Source organism: Antedon bifida, chromosome 2, assembly GCF_963402885.1.
Source record: "Antedon bifida chromosome 2, ecAntBifi1.1, whole genome shotgun sequence".
Classification (NCBI taxonomy): domain Eukaryota; kingdom Metazoa; phylum Echinodermata; class Crinoidea; order Comatulida; family Antedonidae; genus Antedon; species Antedon bifida.
This window is the reverse complement of record NC_136227.1, coordinates 27,725,479-27,746,407: the sequence shown is the minus strand read 5'-3', so window position 1 is coordinate 27,746,407 and position 20,929 is coordinate 27,725,479. Positions and strand designations below refer to the sequence as shown.

The following is a 20,929-nucleotide window of genomic DNA, read 5'->3' as shown; positions in this document are numbered from 1 at the left end:
GGACCGTTAGACTACAAATCAAATTGTTTCAGAATAAGATCTTTTAGATTTTTAGAACACAAGGTTGTTTGAAGAAGGCCTACAATCTAATGTATTAGATATGGTTTTATTTGGAAGCCAGGATGAGAGTTAGGAATGTCAAATGTGATGGCCAAAAAAACATTATAAGAGTGTAAACGCACGCTTAATATACTATACCTCGGTTTAATATATCTGATACAGATGGAAGAACAATATAAACAGTCACATGATTTCTAAAGCGCAGATTTTGTAAATATTATGAATTCGGCGGTAGGTTAGTCCATATCTGACCAAACAAAACAAAATTCATTTTTATAGAACAACCACAAACTCCAAATTTTAAAAGTTTAGGGTCGTGAAAATTTAGGGCGAGAAAGGTGCTTTCAGAAATACGATAAACACGGAATGGCATAATTATGTACCGTTATTTTAAAGAAGAAAAGAGTAGATAATTGCCTAATTACCTAAGGTAATTATTGTACATCTTGGGTCGTCTGAAATGCTAGTGAGTGTAAATTATCCACGCTTTGTCTCTAATGTTTGGTAATTATCAAAACATTAGTTTTAATCGAAAAACTCGTATGTACGTAAATAAAATGTATCATTCACACGCAAAACAACAATGTATTTGATGATATTTCTAAAAATGAAAATATACTAAGTGTATTATAATTGCTAGTGCGTGACTATGAACAACTAGATCGAACACAATAATATGGTATTAGATGTTCTAAGCTAGCAAACTTTCAATAAAAATGGGCTATTATAGATTTTAATATAAAATCAGGTTTAATTAAATACTGCGCCACCGTTGGCGAAGAGGTATGTCTTTTTCAACTTTTGTATACGCAAATGTTCTTGCTAACTTCCACAATAGAATGGAAATGGAAATCACATGAGATCGCATGGAGTGAGGTGCAAATGAAGAGATTGCGGCATGCGATAGCGAGAATTATTCCACGATGACCGATGGTTGGAAGAGGTAGAGCCAACAGCAAAAGAAAAATTAATACGAAATAAGTTCGACTTACTGTATGGTTTTTACCAAATTATCTATATTTTAATGATTAAAAAGTTATTTGTTGAACTATTACACTTTTCCTTTTACTAGAATGATTAAAGTTTTAATGTATGTCAATATTACTGTATCAAAACAATAAAAATGTTCATATTATTTGATTGCTTATATCGAGAGAGACTGTCAATTCGTTTATTGATATTAAAACAGACGAATAACGTGACGCGTTATACGTTTTACCTCATGAATCAAACCAGAGGGTATATGAGCACTTTCATTAAAATCCTCTTCTTATGGTAAGAAGAGCGGTAACGGTAATGGTAAGCGGAAAACGCCAAAATAGAATCTATGTTATTTCTTATGATCATTTACACAGAACGCGAAGCGGATGGGCGGTTGAGCGGTCGGGTGGTTGAGCGGAAATCCGCTCAGGATTGAAACAGATTCGATTTGGTGAAAATACCGCCCGGTAATTATGGATTCTGGCTATCAGACGCACAGAAACGTAAATAGGCTAGGTGTTACATGCATTTATTACCCGAAACTTTTCAGGGGCTTTACTCGCATGCGATAGTACCTGACCGCATATATTTTGGACACGCAGGGTTCTAAACAATTCAAACGGTGTACATAGATAACTCTTCAGGGCGTTCCTTTCTTGAATAGGTTTTGGCTGTCGTGTTTACAATATACTGTACATTCATGTGTTTTAGGAGGTGTCCCGTAAATAGGTGTTGGCCATAAGTGTTAACAATATACTGTATATTCATTTGTTTTAGGAGAAGGTGACCCACGAATAGAGAGGTGTCTCTTGAATAGGTGTTGGCCGTAGCGTAGGGGTGTCCCAACGAAGGGGTTCTACTGTATTTAAATAGGGACATATTGTATAGTGCTCAATGTATTTGAGGGACCATCATTGATCAAGTCGATTATTCGTCCGAGTACTACAAGTTTAGCATGGGAAATTACTTTATTATATATTCCTGTATGATAAGTACGATTAGCTACACTCTACACAAACGCGTTAAAATTGACATAGCGTGAACCAGCCCTGAATTTAGTATGACAATAGTTAGCTAAATAAAAAAAAACTCATAAAACAAATGACTTTCATTGGAACAAGGATTTAATAATAATTACCCCGAAGAGATATACTTTTATTGATATGTATATCGCAAATGCTTTTGGCGTTAAACGATGTGCTCATAAACGTACGATGGATCATTCATTGCTAAAATATAACGTTTAATTTCTACAAATATTTTTTATAGAATTTGATTCAAACGCATAAAAGACAAACGGTTGAAAAGTGATTGTAAATTTCTTTTTTTTGTTTGTTTTGTGTCTGTTGTTGTGTTGTAAAGGTGTGTTGATACTAAATATTATAAGTTTTTCAATTTAAACAGTAACTTTACTTATAATTATATTTTCATGTTATATAATTGAATTGATTAATAATCAAATTACATTAAAAATATAAAATTGAAAGATCGATATTCTTATTGCTTCATCAACTTGTCAACATAAAGATGATTACAAAATAATGTATTTACTCATATTTTTTTTTATAAAAGTTCAAAGTTCATTAACTTCGGATGCTGATTCGTACAGCGACGATCAATATTGAAGTTCTGATGATTGGTAATTAACTTAATTGAATGGAAATTTTAATGTCACATAATAGTTATTCCCTTTTATATAAACTGCACTAACAAAATCATTTACCTTATAAAACCGTAAACCAAAAAAAAAATAGAGTAGAATTTTATAATGGGATTTTTGTTAGATTTAACTGTTTATATTTGTCTCTTTTTATATCTTTTTTTATATATATATTTTATATATTTTTTGTGTAAACATTTTTAGATTTTTTTTTCTATGCTTTATTTGTTTTCTATGTGTCTAATACAGTACGGTGGAAGTCAATAAAAGAATTGAATTATAACCGAAATAAATTTGTTTTCATGTTTTGGGAGACAATAGATCTTTAACTAATCAAAATTATCATAATTGAACACTTTTTTATCCTCGTCTGTAATTTTAAAATCATCTTCTATGTTCTGACGTGATCATGTTATCGTCTATACGTAAACATTTATAAAGACGCCTCTACTAAAACATACATACACAACAAAAAATAACGGCATGGTCTAATGCTAACTGATCACGTGACTAAAAATAACAACGCGTAAAAATATTAAAGATCATTCGCAAATTCACACTTAATCCAAACAGAGTTCAGTACAAACTGTGTGTTTATGAATAAATTGGCGTTCATAAAACAGATTTAGATGATAAATATTCCACAAATAAAAGCAGAATATCAAAGTCACTGATCCAAGTTTATTCCAGTTTCTACAATATGAATACAATCTAGTCGTTCCATTTGTTTTAATGATTTTGAGGGATTTTCAAGATTACTTGTGTTGGTCAATGTAATGCAGACGACTGGATTTCAATTATGAGTTGATGAGACGATTAAGTCTATCCCCGTAGCAGTAGAGTTATTTAATCAATTAAGGCTGTCAAAATATCTGGGTTCTTACAGATGATGTTTGTAGATTTTTGTCATTAATGTTTTATGTTTTTTATATATAAGCCTATTTATCTGTCATTGGTTTTTATCAATGAAGGTGTATCGATCTGTTGATGGCGCTGTTGCAGCGCGTTGAAGGTAAAAAGGTAAAATCTTACTTGAAATTGAAACCAAAATGGTAATGGAAGGGCGTGTCTCTATAAATAGCGACATTTTGTTTTCACGTCGCGCACTCGACTACCTGCAGCTACCGCGTCTAAGAGTCATTCTCTCTTTTTAAAAAATATTTCCTCATCTTCACAGAATATACATGCAACTACACTGGGTAATAATGAAGGTACGTCGGTAATAGCTATAGAATGAATGTAATAATACTTAATAATTCTGATGGGCACAGACACAAGGTTTAGATGACATTGTCTTGAAAAGTATAAACATTAATTTCGTATCAATACAAGACAAAAATGATTAATAATTGATAAACTCATAAGTACAACAAAGCTTAAAGAATATTGATGTTCAATAATAATGATGTCTTAATTTTCACTGCCCTATCTATTAATATTGATCACTCTCAATTCCAACTGATTACCCTACTTCACAACTTGAGGTGTCATTTGACGCGAAAAATAACGATTTTTCTATTACCTGATATTCGTTTGTGGAATTCCCTAGGGCAATTAGTAAAGTAAGGGACGGAAACGGTTGCACATGCAAAAAGATAGCATAATCAATGTTGGAAATGGAGACCTTTACAACCGTCGTCTCTAATAACTATCTCCTATAACACTGCACATCTTGTGCATTCTTCACTTTATTCTATCGTAATCAAATAACGCTCAATACACTTTCGATTCTCACCTCGGAAAGGCAGTACAAATCTAAGCCTTGATCAATACTCTTTTTCGTTTTAATGCGCATTAAAAGCCAGAATTTACTCCCAAGGGACCATATCATCCTTCTCCAGAGGAAATCCTAAGTCCAATATAAATAGAATAAGAATAGACGTGACCAATAACTAAGTGGTAATAAGTGACCAAAACAAACGCATATTGACCGAAAAACAGGTGTCATCGTAAGTATAGGAAGAACCCATTAATACAAAGGATCATCTTTCAATTATCATTATCGTACAGGTTTACTAATACAGTGTAGTGATACCTTTTAGAAAGCATTCGATAATTCTAAAATTGAATATTAATTAATAGTTTGAATCTCAGAAAGTTGCCACAGACAAGGTATAGATAAATTCACACAATTCTCAACCCGATAAAACTACGGTATCATGTCTGTCGACAATAAACAACGCACAGTATCTGACAGCATGGTCATCCCATGGTTATCCTCCTGAGACGCAATACTGCATATCCTCTTAAAAAAAAATCGTGTTCTGCAAGCGAGATGTTCGACAGATTGTTAATAATATAGTAGTAATTAATACATTTTGTAGGTAAAAATAATAGTTTCTGCTAATATTGAGATTTGAAGTTTTAGACAAAAATGATAATAACTCCATAACTGAGATAAATCTCAAAGAGAAATAGTGGTACTATACTAGTATAATAGTACATGGGTGTCGATGAATACTGAGAGAAAGGGTGGGTAAAAACGTAAGTAAATAAAACTAAGGCATTGACCACGTGTTGAGGACAATGGAAGAACTTGAAGATATATCAGAAGAAGCTTAGCCAAATACATGTCATTATTGACCAAATGGCCATAATCTTCACCATACTACATAATATCACATCATGTTTATTGTAAATAAGGTGGAAAATGGGACATACTTATAAAATACAAAAGATATCAGAAGTGGATTGATAGAAGCTATTAATTAGTGTGCTTGGAAAGCTAACAAATTGAATAGAGAAATGTCAACGTTGAATTAATAATGAGTAAAAAGATATCAATTTTGAATTCAAATTCTTTTACAATAGACGATGGTTAGAAATGTAGACATAATAATGTGGATTACCATGTTAAAGTTTACAAATAAAAAGAGTCAGGCATTTGTCTCCAGATGGACTGATCATGCAAACCAGAACTTCTTCAGAAGAATTACATTTTGGCCTACATTGTATACATTTAAAATGTAATTTTAATCAAAGCATACATAGATGGTTATAGGATGGAAACTTGTTAGACTTCTTTTGTTTTATGCATGAAAAATGCATTATCTATTTATCGTCGAACGTTATCGTTCTAGTGTAAATGGGCCTTAACATTCCTAACAGGTATATTATATTTTTTAAAACAATAATTGACCTAGATGAACACTTCATTTAAGTTACATTTTGAGTTTATTTATAGATGAAAAATACTATTCTAATTGCTGAATTCACATTTCTACACAATGAACCTAGTAAGAAATGAACATCTATATTATGAATGGTTTAATAATGAGAATAATTATTGTTTTATGTTTTCATAAACATGCGTGGGTAGACTAAACAATCATATAGACTTGATGAGTTTTGACATTCTGAAATGAAGACAATTACGAATTTTCTTTTATTTGAGAATGTAGACACCAAATTTACACATTGTCAGTCTTTAATAAAAGCGTCATAGCTTGTGCATAATTTAGTGTTAGTTTTAAAAGGTTAGTTAGTTAGAATTAAGAGTAGAGTTATCTCTCATTTAGTCGTAGGTTTACTATTATAACATAGATGACATTAATATCAAGGAGGTAGGTTGGGTGTTCTATACCTTTTTAGCTTTTGGAAAAAGACATTTTGCCTAGTTTACGCGTTTCTGCAGCTGTCACTAGATACTATCTAACTGACTATTTCAAGTCAGTTATACAAGTCTAATTGACTATTGCAAGTCAGTTAGACAAGTCTAGATAGCTTCTAGTGACAGTTACATAATCGGGTGCCTAGCTAAACGGCACTGTGGTAAAGCTCTCTGGGTTGGCATGTGAAGATCCACGGATTCAATATGTAGAACAAAAACAAAAGGAAGCAACGAACATCTGCGCATGCTTAATCAATCCAATAGCTTTTCTATTTTACGAACATTATGAACATTTTGGAAATTCAGTTTTTAGCTTTTTGCGTCTAATAACAAGAAAACAATAAATGCACTAAAACAAGCACAGTAGTGTTTTGATCATATCTTTCTCTATATTTCTTCTCACATCATTATCTATCAATCTATCTATCTAACCTAATGTCACCTTCTGCACTCAATTTTATCTTTCTATTGTTGCATCAACAAAACGCACTTTACCGTGTTTTAATGCTATGTTTCATTATATACAATCAATCAAGGATCAAAGGAATTGCAATGTTTTTTAGAAACATTCAAAGCGGCGGCTTCAATTCCACGCGTTATTACAATGACTCTATGACCAAATAAATGGTACGGCATGTTTTCTTTTCAATTGCCATCTGATAAATGTGCTTTATATCTGCCGCTGTCTTTCTTCTAAAACTGATTAAAGATGACAAACGGAAGCGATATTTGAACAGATAGTTTATGTTTAACAAATATGATTGCTTGTCGCTCCAAGACATAAAAGTCCTAGTTGCCTGCAACATTTTTATACACAATTGTTTACAAATTGGAAACACAAAATCAATTTAACGAACAATTATTGATAGATAAAACAGGTGATAGGCCTACAAATATGTTTATATTTAGAGTGGAACATTGGTTTAACCTAGATCTAGATCTCTGTAGTCAGTGGTACCGTAATTTTTATAAACAATTTGGAGTAGGCCTATTATAAAATCCTGAAGTCGGTAAGCTCTAAAATGCAACATTCATGACTATAAAGTATACCAAAAATACCAATATACCAAATACTACACATTGTTATATTATACCCAATTAAAACCATTAAGACTAAATATTATGAAAAAAAACATCCAACAATTCATCTACAAACTATTATTAATAATTGTTATATATACACATTTCATTCATGCAACGTGAGGTAAGATAGATAAACAAGATCATAACAATAATAAGACGATAAAACAAATAAAACATAGATAAACTGAAGATAACACAAATGTGAACAAAAACAAATTATTATTTAACTTACTGCAGTGAACTCAACTGTTGATGGGTCACCGGTCACCGATCCATCCGGGTTCCTATAACCTGCGTAGCTAATGAGCTGGGGGTTCCAGACTCGGAAATCATGTTTACCATCTGTTCGATTTGGAAACACTGTAATTGCTGACCTATGAATGGATGATATCGGTTTAGTAATAACTCCATATATAATGCTAAATGATTATATTATGTGAAATAGGAATCAAATATGAATAAGAATTTGTCTATAACAAACAACACAATCGAGCACATGTATTTAGTGCCAATACTGCAGCGGTCCACTTTGAAAAATGGCATGATACCTTACTTTGTCATTGGTTAGGTCTTTGAAAAAAAACACTCTTGAGTAGGCCAAAAAAAGTTACAGACAGGTAACTTTTCTAGGCGTAAATTCAGAAAAATTCAAAAGAGAAAGTATTTAAAAAGACTTTCAGCTTACGTTATGACTTTTTATACCATAGTATCACAAATTATTTGTTATTAAAATAAATTTATAAATGCATAGGGCCTGTATCTAAGATAAGTAATTATTACAATTCGATCATAAATTACCTCATCATCACGTGATACAGACTTAACTTGTTTCCAATAAAGAGATACATTTGACCTATATTTGTTGTCAATATCATTAGAACTAACGGCGGCGTCGTAGCAGAGAAGTGAAAAAGTACATTGAGCGTGTATTATAAAAATAATGTTCATTTAATAACGAAAATAACGTTTGATTGAGATTTAATTATTTTAGCTGAATAGTTTCGTTTTAGATTGTTTCATTATTTCACAATGATTAATGAAATGCCTTTGTCCATACAGAATGGTGTAATACTATATCAGCTGATTCATAGTACATAACCGTTTGGTATTAGCTTGTTGAATCAGAATTCGGTTAGGAAACAGACAGGACAGAATCAAAGACTGGATGCCAATTATAACGCTTTTGAAACGTTGTTAACGGTTAATCGCACATACAGGGTCCACCCCAGTTTGGTGAACAACTGTGCTATGCCAAATCTATATTGATTAATTGTCCTGTTTCTTTATATATTATATAGGCCGATTCAACGACTTCTGGAAACATAAGTAAATAAATGATAAAATGCATCAGGTTTAGCCTTAGGGAGTCAGGTCGATGTTATATATTTAGACGAACATCCTACCTTCGATCAGATAATTATCCTTGTATCTCAATTTTGCTAAAGTGTTCAACGTCTCCTAGTATAGAAGTAATTTAGTCTACTTCAAGTTTTATTATGTGAATCTTAGTTAAAGTGCGTTCGTCTATTTTTTTTGGCCAAAACATTATTACCTACAAAACTCTTTACTCTTTACATCAGCAGTGGGTACATTATATTTCTAATTAATGGGTTAATTGTCATTATACTAATGCCCTTACGTAAATTTATATTTAGATTAGTCTTGCTATTATGGGTAAATGATGATTGGACTGGAAATACATCATTTTCAGTTAAATATAAAATAACAAAATAGAATGAAACATGGAAGTTAAACATTAGAAGAAAAAAAAAATTAATATTGGATGTCAGCTTTCGTACGCACGACAGGCAATATTAAAAGATAATTTTAAAGAGTTATATTTAATTGTACAAGTTTTTCTAATAATGTTTTCTATTCCCTAACTTCCAAACAAACAAATTTGGTATAGAAAACATATTGAAATATGGTACAGCATCTACCAAATTGAATTGTTGAATAGGCTAATTTACTGTTACATATTAAGTATTCATATTCATACCAAAAACTATTATTAGATCGAACATTACTTGACAAGACTGTATTAAAGAACAAATCAACTAACGGCTCTTTCTGGTTAAATTTAGCAACTTATATTTATTCACAAAGGTAGAATAACGTTATTACAGATACAAAATATTCAAAGTTCGATTTTTCTTTTTTTTATTTTCATGTTTCTTTTTGGGAGGAGAGGGAATGAGAGGGAATACATCTTGAGGAATTGGTAGTGTATTTTACATTAGGAGTTGTAGTTTTTTTCAAGCTATGTTTTGTGATAGAATATTTAAACCCACGAATCTAGAATTGATACGTAAGCCTGTTATCAACTAAGTTGCAATATAACTTCAACTGTTACTGATTTTAACCTTAATTGCCATCCCATATACTGTGTTCTAATTTCTAATTATTCTAACATCTAACAATGCTAAACTGCAAGGTATGTTGCTTAAAGCAACTTCGGCAATTCAACAATTGACAGAGGTAAAAAAGTACAAATCTATTCAAAAACCTTCTTATCTTCTATCGTATTTTTAATTTCAGTTCAATTGACATGTATAACTAAAGAGAAGATTTACAGCTATAGTAGCATGTTTCTAATGAACTAAAACTATGTCGCTTTCGTTTTTCTTCATTAAACGTATACTGGTAATTGGATAAGTGGAAATGGGATAATTAGGTACATACTGTAGAAAACATCTATATAGAGTACCGTACATCTGATTTTCTTTTCCACAGCATGGTTTTTCATGAAATTGTCATTCTTGTTTCATAATGAGGACCCGTTCGATACCATAACTTCTGCATATCATTTTCCACTCTTTCAGCTCCAAAATATGGCCTACTGGAAGTTTAGAGTATATTTCTTTGCTTATCAACAAGTCTATGCTTTGTGTCTATTTTTTTTTTAATTGGGTCTATACTGTACATCATTTGGTCCATGGTTTTCTTAATAACTTCTCTTAAACCTACCTTATAAGTAAGTGGAGTACATTTTGAAATAATTTCCAAGAAATGTAACAAATTGATTATAAATACGCCAGATGTAATCTTTATTACAACATACAAACTGTATTTAGAACATAAGGAAATTAGCGCCTCCAATGGTTTATTTTGATTCTATTATTTTTTTATTCTGTTGATCATTGTTTATCCATCTTTCATATTGACACATTTTGATTTATTGAAAAGATAACCTATTATAGTAAGCGTTTGGTTTGATTAATACGATGTAAAGCTGTTCCATTGTGTATTACACATTATTGGTTATATGATCCAAGGCGTATTATCATCATCATTCATTTATCGATTTTTATGTAGAGCTTATACAAAACAATTGGGTTAACAGTATATCATATGTACTAAAATAAATAGATTTCATGTTAATATCCACGAAACGCATTGGTTTTTTAAGGACATTGATAATTCACAAAGTAGAAGTCATGCCATTATTTAACACATTTAATAGTGTCACTGACGATTATCTAAAATACAATCCCCAAAATGTTACCGGTTCTCTATCGCATCAGTACTTAACAGGTTAAAGAATAGGATAACATATATTTTATTGAACGAAATGATATGTTATAAGTGTACGTTCAAACAATATACCTTATTCTTTAGACATAATTGTGGCCACATTTGTAGCTTTAAGGACAATTCACAACTGCTTGTATCACGAACGCAATTTTTTATAACCGTTGAATTAAATCACGAATATTCATTGCGCAAAAAGGAAAAGGTTTAATGCACATTGATGGCGAGAAGATTACTAATGGGTGTGACATACCGTACTTCACTAACCGGCAAAAAAAACCAATTAATATTACGAGATAAAAAACACAAAGTGTTAGTTTTCTGTAACATTACGGTATATCTAATACATTTTCAGTTTAATAAAGTTCAACTCAACCTAATTGGATAAACTAGCAAACATGACACACGTGACCTGCGTACATCACTTTACGTATATCAATCGAGTCGCAATTGCCATGTCATCAGTTGCAATTTTGCCAACGGTAAAACGAGTAATGTACGAGTAAGTTATGCCTCCCCCGTTTATATGAGTTCAAAGTATTTTTGCTCTTCAATTTTTTTGTATTTTAATGCAAAAATAAGTTTCCGTGCCATTACCACTCTTTTTGACCTGTGTTTGGTTGCACCGGTATGTACAAAAGTGGTTACTGTAAGAATGGTGTAAGAACTATCTAAAAATGCTGCAGAAAACAAACTTATTTACTAACATACCACAAGGGTCGAGACATTTAAGGACGTAAGGAGATGATTTAAAAAAATGTAATACATACCTGAGATTTCCTTTGTTAGTTCCGTAACTTATGTGATTACAAATTGCCTGAAACATTTCACGTGCTGTAAAGATGTTTCGTGCATCAAACACCTGGAATACAAAACAAATATGCAAATTACCCTGAATCTCACCTGTTATAGCATTAAATACCATTAACTCAGTACGAATACTTATAACAAAAAGTAACTAACAGTTTTTTATACGAACTATCATGTCATGAACTTTAGTTCTATTAAAGTATTATAGTCTTGAACAGCAAGTCTTTTAAATGCCTTCATTCTAATTAACCAGCATACATTGAAGGTGGTTTTATTTAGCTGAGACAAGTCGTACCTGCTTGGGACGATCTTTTAGAAACACCGACTTAAACTCACATCTGCACTATTTATAAGAAAGTGACGAAATTTGGATGCTGAGTTTAGACTAAAACCACACAACATAGACCTACATATTCAAATTAATTTATACATTTCGAAAGATTCCATAAGACTGTTTGTGGTTGTTCTTTTAAAAAATAGTTTACCTTTTGACTGAGTGAATAATACAAAAGAAAGGCAATGAGGATCTCATCTCAGTCCCCGTTAACCCCATACAAGAACCAACAAAAACAAACTATCTGTTTGAAACATATTTATTCTGGGCAGGTGCGGCCACACACGCCAACTACCATAACCGTTGCATTCGCGGTCAACACGTCACACTGTTAAGTTCTTTACACCAGTTCGCGTTTTCCTTCTCACTATCTAATTAATTTTGTAATTAATTAGATAGTGAGAAGGAAAACGCGAACTGGTGTAAAGAACTTAACAGTGTGACGTGTTGACCGCGAATGACTAAACATACTCCCTTTCCCACTACACCTGCACAAGCCCATTTGCATAACAACACACGGCATACCAAACCGTGTCGTACAACTACGATGAGATATAAATTCTCTTCTAAACACGTAACGAAGAGAATTACTAATTTTAATGATGAAAGAATAGTGAATTCGTCGCCTAATACTATTTGACGCCCTCTTTGATTTCACACATCATAATGTACAAGACATTGACACAAATAACGTACAATGATGTACTGATACTTTTGCTCAGTTATTGCCTCTAGGCAAAACATGATTAAGGTAACAGAATTTAGGGCATTAGTGTGTTACATTTTAAAAATCTAACAACAATCAGGTACACATGACGTCATTAGTACTATAATTATAGCAGAGAAGTTTATCTCCGTTTACAGAACTTGTATTTTAGGACTATTAACAAATTCATGAGTCGAAATTAATGTAACATTTACGATGCTTTTGAAAATATAGTAATTATCTCCTAACTTGTCTGGAATAATAACGATTTCGAATCATTTAACAAACAAGATAAATGACAGCATTTTCTTAAATGTTTGATTATTAAAAATATGGAAAGTGTTAAAATAATCTTTACTATTTAAATTATTAAATATTATTATTATTGTTTATAATAATTTTAAAACATTATTTACCGGTCAAATATATAATATATTTTTATCGTTTAGATAAAATGAAAATTGAATGTATTTTAAGAAACTACTTAGACCGAGTGATTCTAATGTTCCACAAAGAAAGTGGAGTAAAGACCATTAAAGACGCTTAAACATTGAGAATACTCAATGTGTATAAACAAATAGCGCCCCCAGCGGTGTATTATGATTCTATACGCAATGAAAATGGTATTTACCCGGGTTCATGAAACCAAATTATCCGGGTGAATTGCTAAACCTATATGATTATTGCTAAGATATTGATCAACTCTCATACCTACACAGAATTATTCGTGATTCTCAATGCTTCCTCTAACAACCAAAGTGCTTACCAAACGCAATATTGTTGTACATCCAACGTTATTTACAACTCTTTTATGAACAAAATTCTCAGGATTTATTTGGAAATGTGACATATTTTACATAATCTTCATAGATATCTCATATCAAACGTTTGTAATTTAAAATCATCTTTAGGATGGAATATCGCGAACAGACATGATTAAGGTTGAGTTTTAGTCGTTCCTTGAACCAATATTATGATCGTAAAATTCCTATCCCATTACTTAAAAATGATCTGTACGAGCCTCCTATTGGTCATATGAGCAATGTTATGAATACAGTTGGTTCAAGCCGTCAAACTAACAAAATACCATATTCGATGTCTGATAAAACGTTTTTTATTCCTCGTTTAATTTACTGTATCTAGAATAGAAGAATTATGATTACATGTTTTAGTCCGGTTTCGACTGATGTTGAAAACACGTAAAGTTAATCTTTCCTTTAAAGAATCGAACGAGATTTTTTGTTATGTTTTCCTGATTGAATAAGTATGCTTTCACAAAACTAATGCATTGTTGTATTGTATATATTATTATAAAGATCGAATGTTGCGTACGGTTTTGTTGTGTTTAAGAAAATAGAGTAAATTAAATTGTTACTTTAATAGTGTACATGTACTATGGACGAATGATTACCATTTCCCTTGCTATTATAAAAGAAAAACAAATCTAGAAACACATGATGATGTACTTTACCAAAATCACATCGCATACAAAATGACTGTACATGCAGAATTTTTCCCAAAACTATGAGAAAATATATTCATCGTATGATAAATTGGACGCTATATTTTATTAGGTGGTCTCTCCATCTGAACGAATGTGTCGCATAAGTAGGCACAGGAAAAGTTTACTTTTCCCTGGTAGGCCCTAAACAAATTGTTGCTTCTTACAGAATTTTACTGACTTGTGTGCTTCATGATAGACCTACAAGATATGTTATTGTCACTTTAAAAGTATTTTCCTAATGCTAAAGAGACCTACAAAGGTTTATAAAAAAAACAGCGAAAAAAAATTATTTTTGAAATGGCGCCACAAATTTTGACATTTTTCATCGCGAGGGTCTAAGTTGCTAAAATAGTGCATTAGCAAAAAAATGATTCATGTATTATTAACCAATAATGTTTTGACGAATTAATTAAAGTAGTATGCTTGGGAGTCCACTCCATAGAACGGATAAAGAATCATGCGAATTTGGAAGTTCCCTGTAATCCATTCAAGAGACAAGAAACTGAACCGTAATTACACTAACAGCGGCAATCTACTTGGAAACAAACCATTGTTATGCATTATTGTATCAATAATGCGTTGCAGAATTAATTACAATGATGTGTTTGTGTGTATGTTAGGCCTACTGTGTGATAAACTTTACATAACAGAAAAATGTTGCGACACTTTTAGTTCAACAAACCCTTTATAGGTATTAAGCAGTCATTGCCTTATGAGCCTATTATGCTAGAAAGTTACCATTCTGCAGATAATGTTAAATGATCTGCTATAAGCCCGGGTACATCCAAGACTTAACAAGTCTAGTCTAGAGTAATTAGTCTGAAGAATTACCAATACATTAACAATCGTATCAAATTTCTGACTCAATTATAATGACTTACACAGTTCAGAAGGAATGTTTAATTTGAATTTATTAGATCATTCATATCTGTAAGTTTATGCAATCATTGTAAGGATAATAAATAACAGTACCATAACAAACCAAAAATGTTGATCTTGTTGATTTTAATTGTATTATGTTTTCCGTTGTAATGTCTTATATGATGAAATAAAAACAAAAAAATGTTGATCTTGGGAGCCGAGCAGTAATATGGATGGCGCACGATTGGATTTCGATCGTGCATTATTTACCGCGTCGAACAGAATTTTCACAATTTTTACAAAAAGCCATAAGCGTTGATTTAGCTTCAATCGTTGGAGTGAAAGAAGATAATGCACGAAACAAGTTAATATCAACCGAAAATTAAAAAAAATCTCTTTGATTATCCGTTTGAATAAAGCGTGGTTCCCACTAGAGACGCAACGCAGGGACGTAGGCGCAACGCAAGCGAGTTGACCAATGACAAGCCACTGTTCGAATAATCCATCGCTTGTGATTGGTCAAATCACTTACGTTGCGTTACTTCCTTGCGTTGCGTCGCTAGTGGGAACTAAGCTTAAACTCGTAAAACGTACGTTTTTATGTCGCTGGTTCTTCGACTTATTCATCGTGAAAACAGTAATGTTTTGCACGCTCCCAGACTAGACTAATATAAGTAGATGTGCTTTTCTATAAAAAAAAAACACCCTAAAGAACTAAATCATAATTTGTATTATGAAATATTATGTTTTAATTTTTTTTTTCATTTATCGATTAGTGATAATATAGACAAGAACATTTAAATACAAGAAAAAGTAGGTCGCTTTATGTTTGATTAAAAATGATGTTTATATTTATAATTATAGTGCATATTACTCATCATTACTACCACTACTATATTAAAAACAGATGCACACACCTCATTGTACTTTACTTTTTCTTAGTGCACTAATAAATTAAGCCTATATATTATTTTTAGGTGTCATTTATTGAATGCAATATTGTATATAAACTGTCTTTATTATGACTTAAATCTTGAAACATAATTGAAACGTTCAGTTTCAAAGATATTAGGTTCAATTATTGGAATCGCCAGAAGGGACTGTGGTTAGGTTTTCCATTAAAAGTCTACGAAAACGACTACAAAGATGGCAGTTTACTGTCTCTATGTAGGTTAAAGACTTCGGTAGCTTATCTGCATAACGCAAATTGTATGAGAAAATGGGGTCTAGAAATAACAATTTAGCTTGTACTTAAAGACATCTAATTTCTGAATATAACTCTGATGTCTACAGAATATAATTGGTATATTAGGCCTTGACATACTTCATTCAATCCTGCTGTTGCTCACTTAATGTCAAAGGTTACATGTAATGTAAATATATTTTGTATTCGATAATTTATTTGTTTATTTCTTTCTCACACATTACCTCATCATCTACGCGCGCGTTTAACGTTTTTAGATAATTGTCTAAGCCTATAAAATGAAACTTTCTATAAAAAGCTTAAAGTGAAACAAAAGCAACGTTCTGTGAATACAGACACATCCGTTAAGAACGCGTTTAGCCTCTGATGAAACGCGTCAATTTGTGTGTAAGCGTTGTAGGCCTATCTTGCGATCTCTAATCGACATAATCTCCATATTATATTTATAAAAGTAAATAATTCCTAAGTCTAAGTGTTGTCAATCTTTTTTAAAAGCGATGTCCAACAATAGAAATTTATGTATGAAAAGCAATCATCGCAACAACGGTAAGTTGTGCCTTTTGCTTCATACATTTGCGTGTATGTTTTGTATTATCGGATGCTCTACTAGGCTGTTAAAAAGAAATCTGATTGTACTATGTACATATCGTGCAGAATCTATCGAGGCGGATGATTCCGATAAAACATATTAGACATTGATTGAAGTTTACTTTTATAGGTTTTGTTAATTCTTTATTCTAAGAATAAAAAAAGCCCGATAATTCACTTCAAAATTAAGATTAATTGCTAGCGATCAAAATATTATCGAAATAAGCTTTCATAATTAAAATTATCCTTTTGATATTTATTAGAGTGGCTTCAATCAACAAGATCTCTTTTCAAAAGAGAATCTTCTCTAATTATGATATAGTGGATCTGAATGGCTTGTCATCAATTCTACCTGCATTTAATTTGAGCCCCTTCGTTGCCAACTGTGTTGGCCCTTTGAGAGCATACAAATGTTCCTTTTTTATTTTCTGCTTTTACGTGCATGTTGCAACAATGACTTGCCATTCATATTAAATAACTTTATAACCAATACTAGTTTCTTTGTGTTTGTTTATCGGGCTCACATGTGTCAAAATAGTGATGTAGCCAGGTTTTAGAATGTTTTTAGAATGACTGGAGATCCTAGTTTAGTATATCTCGAAAATGGACGACAGTGTAATGGGTCACCAACCCGTTTGTGCGTAATAATGACACGTGTGCAACTAATTCAATTTTTAAAATGTCATCGTGCGCATTTTTGTTTGCGTAAACAATGTAGAGAAGTTTTATTTCCATTTTGTCAATAATATTATCCGTATTAGGATACACTTTCATTGTTTGTACGTATCCGGCTAGTCGCCACATGGTCTATTAACACACATCTATCCCCTATAAGATGTTAGAATTATCCTTCAGAAGCTTAAGCTATGGCATTATTATCTTTACGCAGATTCTATATTGCAATTGTTCAACACTCAACTAACTTGTAATCACGACCATGGTGAAAATCACGTTTTGCTATTATGTACTATCTTTGGCTGTAAGTACAGTACTACCATTAGTGCATATAGATATATAAGAAAACCGGCTTCGGCTATCCTATCTTTATGATCAATACGGATATCGATTTGCGATGACGTACAGTAGGACCATGAAATTAGTTACGTCATGTTAATTCATTGTGTGTCATGTGGGACATCATCCTATTCCTCGACATGTCCAGGCGACGGTCGACATAATTTAGTGCACAGCACCGAAGTTTTCGCAAATCGAAAGTAGTAGAAGTTTATCTCTATTATCATGAGTACAACAAGACCACACAATTAATTGACTTTCAATTGTCTGTAAGATAGTAACTAATGACCGGGTGGTTAAGCACGATTCATTCTTTTTTTGCAAATTACATTTTTTTTTTTTTTTTTATACAAATACCACGACAATTGCGTAGGTCGTCAAACTAATCTATATTGTTCAATTCTCTGTTTGTCTGAATAGATATAATGAATAAAATGGTTAAAATTCCTGATTCATGGATACTTAACAATGACCAATGAAGCCACTACACAACGGTAGGGCCTAGGCATTCACTTAATATTTACCTGCAGTTTTGTCCACTGAATTCTACCAATGCATCTAGGTGCATTTCTCCAGGCTGTCTTGGCTCCAAGCATAAGCTCTGTTTCGGTGAGATTGTAGGTTCCAGTTTTCTCAATACTTGTCTGCACTTCGGTTAATCGTTTCTTGTGAGCTGGCGTTCCATTCCTGTAAAACAAGCGTAATAAGGTACCAATATATTATATATATATCTAGAATAATCATTATTCAATATTAATTAATGTTTACTACTCTACTCTTTTAATCATCTGAAATCAATGTAGGCCTAAATACATGGTTAAAATAGTATTAGACCTAAATAATGTACACGATTCTCAGTGCTATATCTCCAATACTACAATATTTGTATCATAGTATCTTAAGTATCATAAGTGACATGTTGAATCTCAACTTCGTTTTTAATAACATGCTAACTTGATATTAAATAACCATTACCTTTTAATGTGTGTATAGTATTGGTTGATAAAATCGGTGGCGTGGCTGAGAACCTCCGATTGTGGTCGCAGAGTTCCAATTGGTCGCTTGGCAGGGGGAAACATCACAGATCCCCAGCATTGTTTTTCAGTACAATGAACCGTCTTAAAAAGAAAAAAATAACCGATATATTTAATCCAAACATCTCATATATTGTGTTCTTATTCTGAAAATCTAACTGATATAAACTTCTACAAGAGACTGCATTTATGTGACTGTTAAAAACTCCTAATAAAACAGCAAGTAAGTCATAGAACAACACGTATATTGAAAACTAAGTCACACTTTGTTGTATTTTGTTTTGCTTGGCGTTTCATATACGAGCACAATATATAACCAAACGTATAATTAGGACTTTATATGTCTATGTTTGATTACCAACAACATAGGTCGTAGTTGTAGGTTCACCTTTAATTTTATTTCTCACAATTTTTTATAAATTATTATACGTGATTTAATCGAAAGGAGAGTACAAAAATGATGTGTTATTATGACACAAATCATCTTTCTTAAATTAGAGATATAATCATAACGTGAATCCACATTTAAAAAAAAAACCTGATGTCCATCTTATTTACATTGCACACATATTCTTATTAAAAGTTACTGAAGAAAAGGGCTAAAATAGGATTTAGACACATTTGCATAAAACGTCCATAACTGTAGGTTATTAATTCAATATAAACTGTCTTTATTGTCCAAAAAATGGAAATTACAATGCACATGACTACTGAAAGAAAGATACTTTAAATACTCTCTCATCCCAGCTGAGCAGAATGAGTAATTGTAACGATCCGTGTGTGCATTTACTATCCTCATTCTACAACTTCCGACACTTTTTTTTCTGAAAAGCCTTTCTAAGTCGTTCAGCGACTGAACACATAAAGTACAGTACTAAACCTCGCCCTACCATTACTCTCTCAATGCTGCCTTATCCTCTTTCATATTTCCCGCTCACTCAAATACAAACTATCCTACCTCCCAAAAAAAAACCCGGAATGCGCCAAGTTGTTTTTATGGCTAGCAAACAACAACCATTTAAAATGTGTAGCAATAAACCAGGATATAAATACACACGGCTTTCGGTATGCCAAGAGGTTCTTTGATGTTACCCAGCAGACTATCTATGTTGTTGTTACATCCTTCAGTATTTGCAGGCAATATTAATTACCGCCAACATCGTATACTTCTAGTATGCAATATTGATTTAAGTACTATGGGCCTACGCGCAACTTGTAGATTTCACAGGATGTGGAAAGTGTTATTACTGTAGCCTATTTCGAGAAATGTGCGACGTCACAAACGTCAATTACTAGCGGTGACAAAGTCATGTTCTCAGACATGTTTATTAGATTTATACAGAACGTAACGATACAAATGTAATAAAGTACCTTAGTAGATGGTAACCAGGAGAATATGACTAAAAAACTACATAGATAATAAACGTTTTTGGTGGACAATACATCTTTAGTAAGTTTTTCTTCTCACTCCTGAGAGGATGATTATAGTATAAGCCTATACTGATCGAAACGTCGAGAAACTTAACAATTCTTTTCAGAACTATATGTACGTGGTGTACCGCGAATTATTGTTGAGCTACTTGAAAAATATACATATTATACGACTGTTGTTTGGATAAAATAATTTGAAATCTAAACAAATTTAAATCAACTATTAGAAACTTTTCGCAAGAGAGTTTATTTTAAAAAGAAACAATGGTTTTACACAATTAATGTTCTCCCGTAAGGAAAGAAATATTGTTAAAACACGTCATTGGTTAACTAACTCGAAGGTGAACATTACATGTTTCAGACTTAATCAAATTACTCAAATATACCACGCCACGAGTTTATATAGATTTATATTCTTTATCTCCTCCTGTAAATTATTATTGCCGAGATTAATTCACAAACGAAACAGTAAATCAAAATTCGCCAATCAAATGCCTGAGAAATCAAAGCTACGTGCA

General features: G+C 32.1%; 1 protein-coding gene across 1 annotated transcript in view; it reads right to left on the bottom strand.

Moving 5' to 3' along the window:
* The window catches only part of LOC144858900 (nitric oxide synthase-like protein), a 67,024-nt gene that overhangs the window by 33,680 nt on the left and 12,415 nt on the right, over positions 1–20,929 (bottom strand). The window contains exons 2-5 of the mRNA XM_078715040.1: positions 18,922–19,064; positions 18,471–18,633; positions 11,696–11,787; positions 7,627–7,768 (exon numbers count right to left, since the gene is read on the bottom strand). Of these exons, the coding sequence (XP_078571166.1) occupies positions 7,627–7,768; positions 11,696–11,787; positions 18,471–18,633; positions 18,922–19,064 (540 nt within the window). The remainder of the gene's footprint in view (positions 1–7,626; positions 7,769–11,695; positions 11,788–18,470; positions 18,634–18,921; positions 19,065–20,929) is intronic.